Source organism: Erithacus rubecula (genome assembly GCF_903797595.1).
Source record: "Erithacus rubecula genome assembly, chromosome: 3".
Classification (NCBI taxonomy): Eukaryota; Metazoa; Chordata; class Aves; order Passeriformes; family Muscicapidae; genus Erithacus; species Erithacus rubecula.
Genome location: NC_136689.1, coordinates 31445229 through 31457480, shown reverse-complemented (window position 1 = coordinate 31457480; position 12252 = coordinate 31445229). Strand labels below are relative to the sequence as shown.

Genomic DNA, 12252 nt, shown 5'->3' with positions numbered 1-12252 from the left:
TCTATTTGACTTTGTCCTTTCTCCTAGAGCAGTTAAGCTGTTCAATTTACAATTCACTTTGCTACTTTACTGACAGTAAACACAGATATGTAAGACCAAGAAAAATTCAAGTATGCAGATTATGAAGATCTATGCATTTATATATATGTTCTGTGTCAACACACAGAGCTCTGTATTTCTATAGACATCAAAAGTCAGGATATCCCAATATGGAGAATAGAGAAAAATAGGGTATATGTATGGACATTTTTGGATCTTTTTACATAGAAGCTTTTTTAACTTTGCTACATAGTATTTTAACTCCTAGCATACTAATACATTTGAAGAAAACAAATAATTTAAGAAAATGGAAGCTTTTGACTCAAGATCTATCCTAACAACTGCAACAGAAGAGGTCTAACTTTCTCCTATATTTTCCTAAACCAGTTCTTCTGAATGACATATTGAAAGAAGGGAGAGAAGTTATATCACTCTACTTTCTTTCTCCTCACAAGACACTGAAAAGTTAATAGTCTCTTGACAAAAGAGTTGCCATTGTGGATGGAACAGGGCAGGGAGGGATAAAATAATACTCCTTTTATTCCTCTCCACCACACTAGCCACATAAATGGGAACAAGACATGATCTAGTGTTTGAAATTCATCTCCACCCATAAATTCTTTTAAAATACCACATTTTCTTTGGTATTTTCTTCTTCTAGAGTTGTACAAAATATTTCAACATAAGCCACTATTTTCAGCATCCTGAAAAAGAGAATGTAAGAGAGAAAAGAAAAAAAACAAAACATTCATTTTAAGAGACTTCCATGACATATGGTTTTCATTTATTAAAAAGAACATTTCGCAGATAATGGAAAAATAATTATGTTAAAATGTAATTTTCAATTAGGCACTTTTCAATTTATGTTGTCTGATCTCCAAATGGTGCCAAAAATATAATCAGCTTTCATCCACTGACAGTAATTGCTCTGGGTTATTTTTTGGGGTTGGGTAAGTTCCCTTAACTGATTTCTTCTTCAACTACTTATATTGACCCAATATGTGAAAAATGAACTGTTGAGTAAGAGTAGACATTACAGGGCCTTGACTCACACATAGAGCTACAGCAATGGCAAACACTAACATGAGTGCAGTAGTGACAATTTCATGATTAGCTGCAAATACCAGTACTAAAGCATTCCCACAAAACTCAAAGTCTTGAGGATTCATTGATTATCCTATTTCAAAACCTGACATCGCCAAAAGATGTGGAGAGACTACATAAAGAGGATTAACAAAATAAAACCCATGAATCACCCATGAAAATGTGCATGTTCTTAGTATTTAAAATCTATTTCAAATGTTCATAGAGCAGAAATTCAAATCAAATTTGGAATTCCTCGTGAAAACTGGTTTTGGTATCAGGGTAAAATTTGGTTTAACTTCAAAGTCCTTAGTACTTTCTGATCTAAGTATTCCATGTAATATAGTTTTTACACAATTAATTTTTAGAATTGTAGTAATCAAATTAAACTATTTCTTAGCTATATCAGCATTCAAATTCATCTCTGTTGATATCAATGCTTAAAACAAAATTTTTAAAACCCCACATGCTCTCACAGGCTTCTTCTACCAAATACTCCATATGGACAAATAATATTTGAATATTACCAACACACAGACATAAATTACTGCCAAAATTTTCCTCCAGCTCTTCAAAGAAGTAAGCTCAACAAAACATCTAAAATGGAAATGGGAAAACTCAGATTTTTATGCAATAATTAGACTTTTCATCATAACATTCTCATGTTATTCAAATAAATTGATACTAATTACCAAAACAAGTCTGGAATGTATTCACTAGCTACTGCAGTCTCATCCCAATCTTACATGCATGTAAAAAAAAAAAAATACCCAAACATTTTTTGTCACCAGGTTTTTCTTAAAACATTATTCTATATGTGCATAAGTTTGTGTATCCTTAAGTACTACACACATAAGTACTTGTATTTAATATTTAACTTTTCCTAATTAGGCTACATTTACTACACAAAGGTGTTTGGATCATTTTTTTAGAAGAGTGATAAATCACATACTTTTGGAAAGGTTCTTGTAGGAGATTATCATTCAGAGTCTATTTGAAATTATCACATATCAAACAAAGTGACAAGTGACAAGTAGATAGTTTGCATTCTGTCCCAGAAGAATTGGTCAGGAAAAATGGGGTAGGTGGCATGGTTCAGACAAAAGTCAAATAAAATAGCAAAATAAATGAATCTCTGAAAAAAATCATTAATGACAGAAAGTTCTGGTTGTAACAAACAATTTATCTGCATGTGCAGCTTGTGTGAAAACTTACACATGGACAAACATGTCTGAACTGGTATTTTCAATATATGCTTAAAATTAGGAAAATTTTTGTGGAGGTTATTTCAGCTACATTTTTAAAAAATACTTGCTAGACACTTTTAGTAAGAAATGTGTGACAATGTCATGTTACCTGTTATTGTTCATCCCTCTCTCAAAGTTTTAAAGACTACTAAATTTTCACTTCATGAATTAACAATTTGCTGAGATTTAACACAATCTGAGCCTAACTGGAGCCTTCATTGGAAATAATAACATACACCAATAGAAAAGGTTTAAAATATCACATTCCATTTGCCAACATGTAACATCCACCTTATACTAAGTAAATGTTCAGATTTTAGTGGATGTGCAGCTACACTAATTGACCTAAGCCTGACCTTCTCCTCACCAGTATTTAAGAGTATAAATAATTAAAAGGACACGAGCAGTGGCATTGGCTCAATTATAGATGTTTACATTTGTATATATCAATTTCTCTACTGCACAAGATTTCAAGGTATTTCCATTTGTTGGTTAATTCCTGCAATAAATTATGACTGAAAGTATTTTTGCTGTATTTTGTTTTCCTATGCAGTTTCATAAACATTATCTAGATGCCACCATGCAGGCGAATCAAGCATAGCTGAAGCTATCACACTAAAAAACACAAAACATAATATATTATTCGTCATAACAAAAAAAAAACCAAAAAAAAAGAACAAGTGGCACTCCCCCATCATAATTAAATAGTCTGCCTAAAGCTCTTTAAGTTGTCTTTTTTAACATGTGACATGTAAATGAAAGTGGTAATGGGCTCATAAAGTTTAAACATAAGGCACTGCGCAATACAATAATGTAAAGGAAAAAAAGGATAAAAGCAAGTTCTTAAGGCAGAGAAGTGGATCAAAAGGAAAGGAGGGTATCAAAGAGGGATATTAGCACAGACTGACAAAAGGAGATAGAGAAAGACCAGTAAAGATAATAAAAAATGTTCAAAAGCAGAATGGTTTTGCAGCAGAAATTGACTATCTGAAATATTTTACACCTCAACGCCCTCAACACAGAAAGCAGACTCACAGCCTGACTGCCAACATCTCTGCCTGGCAGGTTTCCCAACTGTCTAGGTATCCAGAAAACTTTCCCTAGAAATTTTGCCCAAGGAGCCAGAAAAATAAGAGTACCCAGTGTCTGAAACCTGGAGTTCACTACTGATGATACACACAAGATGTGACATTCTTCTCTTTTGTAGCTAGAAAGATACAACTTAAGCTTCTTACATGTGAGGGACAGACTTCTCCTACATTATATATGCTATAATTCTGCACATCCTACAAACCTTCTGTAAATTAGTTCCAATTTGAGTTCACTTCATCCCATCATTAGGACAAAAGTAGAAAGATGTGAGTGCTGCAGTACCTTTTTTAGAGAAAATTAAATCTTCCTATCTGTAATAGAAATACTTCTCTCAATATATTATAATAAGGCAAGACCTTTACAGTAATTTAATATCTTCTGTCACATCAAAGAACATAGCTGAGACAAAGAACACAAAATTTCAAACCATATTCCTGTGTGTTTGAAATTTTAATTCCTTTTCCACTTATGACAATGGGCCTAAGACATTAACTCTTTTTACAAGTTTTGTTTTCTTCCCAGACTGCCATGGCCAAAGGAACACTATTACGACATCCCAGTAACATCCTTTTCCTCTTCATGACTAAATCACAATGATACTTTGCATTCATCTTGTGATCAGCTGCATACACATCAATTTATCTGACAATGCCAGTTGGACCAGGGCACACTACACTCCATTCTGCACACACCCATCCCATTCCATTTACTATAGCCCATTACATCATCAAGCTTTTCCAGCATGATACTAATTCCCAAATTTCATTTAGTTTGTTGATTCTATTATTATTCAACTACTCATTAAACAAAGCAATTAGACAAATGTTGATGAGATTACAATCAAGACTGGTCACAGACTGCTTTAATGTAGAAATCTTCTTTTTCATGACCCTCTGAAGTCACTCTGTTAGGTTATTAAAAAAAATAAAGAAATAATGTTGGTCATCTGAAGAAAGTCCTGCTGTGAATGGGGAGTTCTGCTCTTACTAACACATCTCCAAAAGCTCAACTGGCCTCTGACACCACAAAGTGAGGAGTTCCTACAAAACTAATCCTTTCACTCTCCTGACTTTCTCATTGTTCTCATGTTCTGGCTGCCTCTTCCCACAACAGCAGAGCTGGAGCTCTTTAACATCTTTGTGTCATGAAGAAAGAATAACTAGGTCACTTAAAAAACTGGCCCATTTGATTAGTCCTTCTTCACTTCCATCTTTTTTTTTTTCCCTCATTTTGATTTTATATCTGGTTTTATGCCACTGAAGTTCTTCAGGCATAGCATCTTGGGTTGATGATCAGCATTTTAACCATTTCTATAACCATTTACTGTAAAGTCATGACTGCTTAAAGCACAGTATAAACCTTATATAAGCATTATACAAATTATTCAATCTGCATTTTTAAGCCTGCTACATATAAATGGCATTATACAGTTACAGATATCAGTATTTAATATTTTTTCCTGAGATGTATTCTTGTTATTTCGGAATAATACAGACCATTATGAGACCTCACAGTAAAGAGAAATTTCTGTGACAAGTATGGAACAAGTCAATTACTTGCTCTTAACTTATTTCTCATATTCAACTCAATTAATGTTAGTAAAATTATGTACTTCTGAATTACAAAAATGAAATTCACTCTCTGAAAAATTCTGCCAGCAGAAAAGGAATGCATTCTGGTTGCAGATTTAAATATTACTCTGTTATCTGAAAGAATAGCAACATGCAGTATTTATTAATAAGTACATCTGAATGGAAGCCTACAAAATAAAACATACTGCACCTATGCATAAAGAAAGAAAAATATCAAATTAATGTTACTTACTTGATTAAGTATATCTTGTTTCTGTAACACATGCAAGGAAAGAAAGAACATACGTACATTAGTGCAGTGCCATAACCTCAAGCTCTGTTTTTATAATAGAAATATTTTTAGTGAAAGGTTAGTGATTTAGATGAGCAGGTTTAAGACATTAGATGGACTATCCCATTTTCTTGCATTAGCACATAAGTCAAGAAAATGGTTGTAACTCAGCTTTCTAGTCTTTATTAGACAGGGCAAGCAATTCATTTCTAAACATGCAATGGCAGATAACCAAGAAAGATAAATAATTATAATGTTAGTCTTTCTTCTGTGCTTACTTTAAAAAAGCATAAAAAATTGTTAGCAAGAAGAGCTGTAAATGAAACTGAATTCAATTATCAGAACTGAATATTCTAAAATCCAAGTGGGAAGGTCATGGAGATGATCCTCAGTGCCACCATAAGGCACATACAGGAGCACCAGGGGAGTTTCATAAAGGCAGAGTTTCATAAAGGCAGATCCTGCTTGACTCCTTTGTCCTTGACAGAAAATTCCTTCCATGACAAGGTGACTCACTTAGCAGATGGGGATATTGTCTACCTGGACTTCTGAAGAATCGTTACCATTAAGGTTGGAAAAGACCCCTAAGGTCTTTAGTACAGCCTTCAAGACTGCATTCTCCTGGAGAAACTGCCTGCTCATGGCTTAGACAGGTGCCCCCTTTGCTGGGCAATGACCTGGCGAGGGAGTGGGGTCAGTGCAGTTGTACCCAGTTGGGAGCAGTCACAAGCAGCATTTCCCAGGACTCACCAGGTCCTGTGCAGTATCCTTATCAGTGATCTGGACAAGGGTATGACTTGCACCTTAGTCAGTCTGAAGATGATGCCCTGTTGGGCAAGAGCTTTCATTTCCTGCTAGAGGGTAGGAAGGCTCTGCACAGGGATCTGACAGGCTGGATCAGTGGGCTAAGGTCAGTGATACGAGGTTTGACAAAGCCAAGTGCTGGCTCCTGCACTTGGGTCACAGCGAGCCCAGGCAGCTCCACAGGATGAGGGAAAATTGTCTGGAAAGCTGCCCACCAGAAAAGGAGCTGGGGATGCTGGTTGACAGCCAGTTGAACATGGGCCAGCATGTGCCCAGGTGGCCAAGAAAGCCAATGAACTCCTCTGTAAACAGAAAATTAGGATGCACTCAAAAAGAATGCCAACACTAGGACTACAGGCACACAATGCTGTGTACTGACTGCCCATTTAGACACTGTCTTTAGCACTATCTGCTTTCCTAATTCTTGTCAGCCTACCCAATGTTCCCTTCAAAATGAAATGGATGAAACTTAAATTAATATAAATAGACCTCAAATGATTAAAAGAATATTTATCAATGGCAGCTTTCCAAGAGGCTGGTCTTAGCCTATGTGTCTTATACCATGTATAAAATCTATTCTTAATTACATATTTAATATTGAGTTAAGAGAAGAACATGAAAGGGCAGGTGTTCAATAGCATTTACAGAAATTTTAGGCATCTCTCTTACATTGAAAGAAGAGAGTAAGAGTTTCGTAAACTCCCTATAGTAGATAACTTTCTGATAATTATATACCCCACTTTCCCTAATCCCAAAATCCATGTACTCAAAAAGATATAAAATAATGTAAAAACAAACCAGATTATTTCAGGTAGCAAGTTTTGAATACTAATGGCTTTTCTTTTGCTATTTCCATTCCATTAGATCAGCTTGTGATAAAAAACTGCATTGTAGAACCAATGGAGTGCAATAAATTCCTGAACCCTTTAAATATATTAGTAAATATTTTAAAAAATACATCATTCTGTTGAATTTGCCATAGGTCTATGACCCATCTTTATTGGTTAAAAACTGGCATCATCTTTTGGTAGAACAAGACTTAAATAATTTGGAGTATTTATAAGATAATGATCTAGGAAAGAGAGAAGAAAAATGTAAATACGATGGTATCCTCTACAAAACAAAACAACAAAAGTGATGTCCAGAATATATGGAAACAAATAGCTGCACTAAGATTGATGCCAGCTGGATCAGTTAATTTTTGTCATTTCACTTAGAGATAATAGTTAATTACTTACACCCAATCCAGAGTCCTCATCCAACCACATAAAATCAATTTGTAAATCATTCTGTAAAGAGTTTATCCACACAGCAGGCTGAATGCATGCCAGAAATATAGATACACCTGTGCAAAGGCAGTTCATTTGTCAGAATGGAATATTCACTCAGTGCCAGAGGAAATTTCAGCCACTTTGCTTCTAGTTCAGCAGCTTATGGCATGAACCTTGAGCTAACAAATCTTACTAGATCCAAAATAGTTGGTTGCTAGCTATGTTTTCATTATCTTGCACTCCCTGAAGTCCAAGTGCTAAGCAGCAAAGTACAAAAGCTGCCAGGGTTAGCCTAGGTCCAGTACTAACCCAGGAGCAGTGAATAGCTTGATTCCTGCTGAAGACATTGAAGTCATCACAGGGTGTCCGTCTTTAATTCCTTCTTCCCCTACCCTCCTCCTGTCCTGCTCCCTGCCCTGGGTACTCTGTTGCTCTGCATGTTTCAATACACTGCTAGAATCCTGCAAATGAATAGCTGTGAAATGAAAAACAGGGAGTCACCATGCAGAGTCATCTCAAGACCAGCTGTGCCTATTAATTCCAGCTTTGCACATTTTTTGCCAATTGACCTGGCTCCCATCAGAGCAGTTTTCCTGGGCACTCATCTTGCCACGACTCAACTCCTATGTAGCCCCAAACTGGAAGAATGACTTTGTTAAAAGATACTAATCACACTATTTTAGGTTATCATGTTTATATACAATTGACAATTTTAAAATATGTTACCTATAGGGCAACATATTATTTAAATACACATAAAATGCACAATTATTATTTACTTTAACAGGGTACCACTTCATAAAACTGAACGTGTTGTATGATGACTGAAAATGTGAAGAAACAGAAGAAAAAACATATAATAGATTAAGACCATTTTATCAGTTCACATAAAAAAACCAAGGAATAAAACCAGAAATATGTATACATTCTAACAAAGAGCAGGTAAAGGGGTTCCTACAGCCTGTGGATGATCACAGCATTCCCATCCGTTTATATTCTATGAATGTACTTAACTGGAAACCTGGAAATCTAAGATGATCATTTACAGGATCAACTCACACTATTTCACTGAAATATTAATTTTTTTCCTCAGAAACTGACTAAAATGACTAACATTATGCCTGGCCAGTTTCAAAGTATCAAATGATTTTTCAGTACTTAATAAGCTGCAACTCATTTGTTGATAACAATTGCATTATTGACAATATGTTGTCAGTATTTTTTTGCATTTTACATCCTGAAATGTAAGATCAAGTAATTTTCATAATGGTTAGCACATTTCTATCCTGAATTTCATATAATGCAAGCACAGTCAGAAATATTACTATTAGAAACATTACTGAAACACGTTTTTATTTAGCTACATTCTGAATCACACTATTAGGATGTGCTAAGCAAATGCAAATTACAATTGAGGATAAGAAAAGAAAACAATCTGGCTTTGTCTAGTGGTGAATCTGTAATGACAATGTGCATACACTGCTTTTTTTCAGCTGAATTCTTTGCTTCATAACATCAGAAAATCCCACTACCAGAAACAACACAAGGGAAACAGAATTTAAAAAAAAAAAAAAACCTCAATGGACTTCACAGTTACAAGTTTTGAAAATATGCTTGATATTTCCAATCTTCAGACACCTGAAAACCATATTAATATTATCATAAGAGTTGTGGAGGTGTTTGGGGCGTTTGGTTTTTATTTGGGGAGTGGGATGGGAAAGGGAAAAGGGATCTGTGTGCTGGTTTATTAGTTCATTTCCTTCACAGTAGCTTGCATGGAGCCATGTTTTGGATTTGTACTGAAAACAGTGTTGATAACAGAGGGATGTTTTAGTTACATATCCAGAGTCGAGGTCTTTTTTCACCAGTCCACCAGTGAGGCAGCTGAAGGTACAAAAGAATTTGGGAAGAGGCACAGTTGGGATAACTGACCCCACTGATTATAGAGATATTCCAGATCATATGGCATCTTGGTTTTTTGTCTTCCAAACACTGTCAAATACCCCAAACACCTGATTTATAAATAATCTTCTATTTCAAATGCTTACAATGACTACAGAATGTGCAAATTGTCCCCATTGTTTCTGATCATTAAGAAACAAGAAAAATTACCCCTTCAGGATTATATTTTGCTAAGACACCACTGCCATGGAATTCTTCTAAGACATCTTTAATTTTCTTGGTGGAATCTGGAAAAAAAAAAAAGAGAGAAATTGAAAATACAGAACACTGATTTACATAATACAAACTGTAATTAAAAAAACAACAATCAAAACTGCTAATAGCTTTTCACAATGCACATTAGTAATTTTCTGTAGCTGCATAAGAGCTGTGTGCATAAAGAAAATGAGAACATACTTTACCATCTTAACAAGTACTGTTAAAAACCAGCAACAAAATGCTCCAAAACAATCTTTGATCTGATCCTTAAATATAAAATAGCACATTTCTGAAAGAGTTTTTTTCAGGACATTTTTTTTTCAAGTCACTTTTCTTGTCCTTGAGTCAACCACAAAACATGGTCATTTCCACCAGCACTATAAAATCTCCTTTGGCAGAGCTGCCAGTGAGTAGAGGAACTGTAAATATCAAGATAAATGGGAATCCTCCAGAAAAAAAACTGTGCAGTGGTCACATCACAGAAAACAAATGTTGCTCTCAAAACCTCAATTTTTGCAGACCTCTCAGGTATTCTAAAAACTATCAGCTTCAGTAACTTTTGGCTAAGAGAACTACAGAAATCCCTGCAGTTCAGAATCAGGTAGATATAATTTTTTCAATTTATTTTAACTACATGCAGGATAACAAAGCAATTATTTCAGTAAGTTGCCATTGCATAAAACCTTTGAACTGAGATTCATTTAGAACTCATCATGCACATAACCACCTTTTCCACATTAAATATCTCAGTGATACATGAAAAATACTGCAACTCATTTCTTTCTTTAAAATGCAGTTGGTTGAGAGTACAATGGTAAAATGTGCATAGTGGCTACAACACCATGACCTATTAATGAGTACCAAACCAGTGAATAAGAGAATAGATGAACTTTGCATCTGTAATTTTATTTCTACAGCAAAATCCCAGGAAAGTAGAGAAGTAAAGAATGAACCAAGAACAGGACTCTCTAGAGCCATTATTTCAGCACTTAATATTACAAACATTAGGGACTAATATGGCTTTATTAATTAAATCAACAAAATATGGCATTGTAATAGTTCTTAGACTTTAAAGAAATCCAGCACCTTAAACCTGACTCTAAAATGTACATTTAGCAAATTATGTGACCTGAAAGGAGAAAATGTAGCAGCCAAGGACTTGAACAATACTTATGTAACAGTTTTGTAATGGTTCATAGCAGCTATAAACAGGATACAACACTGAAATTCAGTTTTAAGAGGTGTTGGAGGAGGTGTTTCCCTCCCACTCCCATACACAGTTTACACAGTAATAGGAATGGCTTTTCCAACGTTTTCCATTTACCAAATTTTCTTAAATAAAAACACCTGAGACTATGTGTGGCCTCAATAAAATTTATTTTCACTAATTGGATGTATTTCAATGTTACTGTCAACTATAAGCAATGGAGTTTAGCAGGCCTCATGGGCAGTCAATGCAAATATTTATTGATAAAATCATCTATAATCTTATTGCTTCATCATTTGAATTACAACAAAAAAAAAAAAATCACAATTTTATGAAAAAAAAAAAAAAGTTAAACAAATTTTATTATTAGCTGCAATTAGAAGCCGGTGGGTTAGATACTTACTGACCTGGAAAAGCATACAAATTGATGAGTGACAAAAAATTATTTTTATTTTGTTTCTATTTTAATGTATTTTTCAGTATTCATATACCTGATTGCATATAAAAATCATTGAATCTTATGATAACAATGTCAGTAACTACAAAAGTAACAATGTGAGATGAGCAGATGTACAACAGAGGTAATTGAGCCTCATCCTATAAAAAGATTTTTCTGAACTTTGGAGGCAAGTTTAAACACAAATCAAAATTGAAAGAAAGCTAGGTCTCCTCACACATTCCTTTATTATCCAAATAAATAAATAAATAAATAAATAGAAATTGACTGCTAATGTCTTGAGGTTTTCTTTCAGTAATGAACTGTGCTTTCATCTCACATTTTGCCAGATAGTCTATTCATCTTTAAACCAGCATTATGCCTATGCAACAGTAATTAAAAGCAAAAACCTATGTTATGTTACTTACTGAAATTAATTTAAATTAAATTCTTGCTTTCTATTTTTTTCACACTTTTCTTAGCCAATATCATGAAGAAAATATGCTCTATTTCCCTTTTTCATGCATAAGTTTAAAATAGTCACATCCAAAAAGCATTGCCTTCATGTTTGGAACTCCAGTGAAGAACATAAAGCTCTACAGATAAAAATTCTGCTTTAGTTGTCCAGCAAAACTTATCAAAAGATTTCCACATTCAGGTCAGAAGCCATAATTATTTTGAGCATTGCAGCCAAGGCAGAATAATTTTTCACAATCTTTTCTTAGTCATTCAATCATTTTCCCTAGTTCATGTAACAGTATCCAAGCTAGAACAGAGATCTTTTAAAATGCTCAAAATGACATATCGAAATTTTGAGAAGAATGCCAGCACACCATCTTCTGCCTGCATACTCCTTAACAGGGCTGACAACCCTCAGTGACAACCCCCAGAAAAAAATATTTCTTCTCCCTCAGCCTTGAGGGAGGCTAATACTAATACTGGGAATATGTTCCAGGTTTAATAAGTTGTCCTAAATGGATATGAAGAATACAATAATTTTCTACTCTTTTTCAGGAATCACACTAAAAAAATCAAACACCAAAAAGCCAA

At 34.5% G+C, this 12252-nt stretch overlaps 1 protein-coding gene across 3 annotated transcripts in view; it reads right to left on the bottom strand.

Annotated features, from left to right (window-relative positions):
* DGKB (diacylglycerol kinase beta) overlaps nucleotides 1-12252 on the bottom strand; it is a 326673-nt gene that overhangs the window by 255874 nt on the left and 58547 nt on the right. For 2 of the 3 annotated variants that reach the window (XM_079302918.1, XM_079302917.1), the window contains exons 3-4: nucleotides 9512-9588; nucleotides 5286-5306 (exon numbers count right to left, since the gene is read on the bottom strand). In XM_079302918.1, the coding sequence (XP_079159044.1) occupies nucleotides 5286-5306; nucleotides 9512-9588 (98 nt within the window). The remainder of the gene's footprint in view (nucleotides 1-5285; nucleotides 5307-9511; nucleotides 9589-12252) is intronic. The other variant, XM_079302919.1, reaches the window with a different exon arrangement.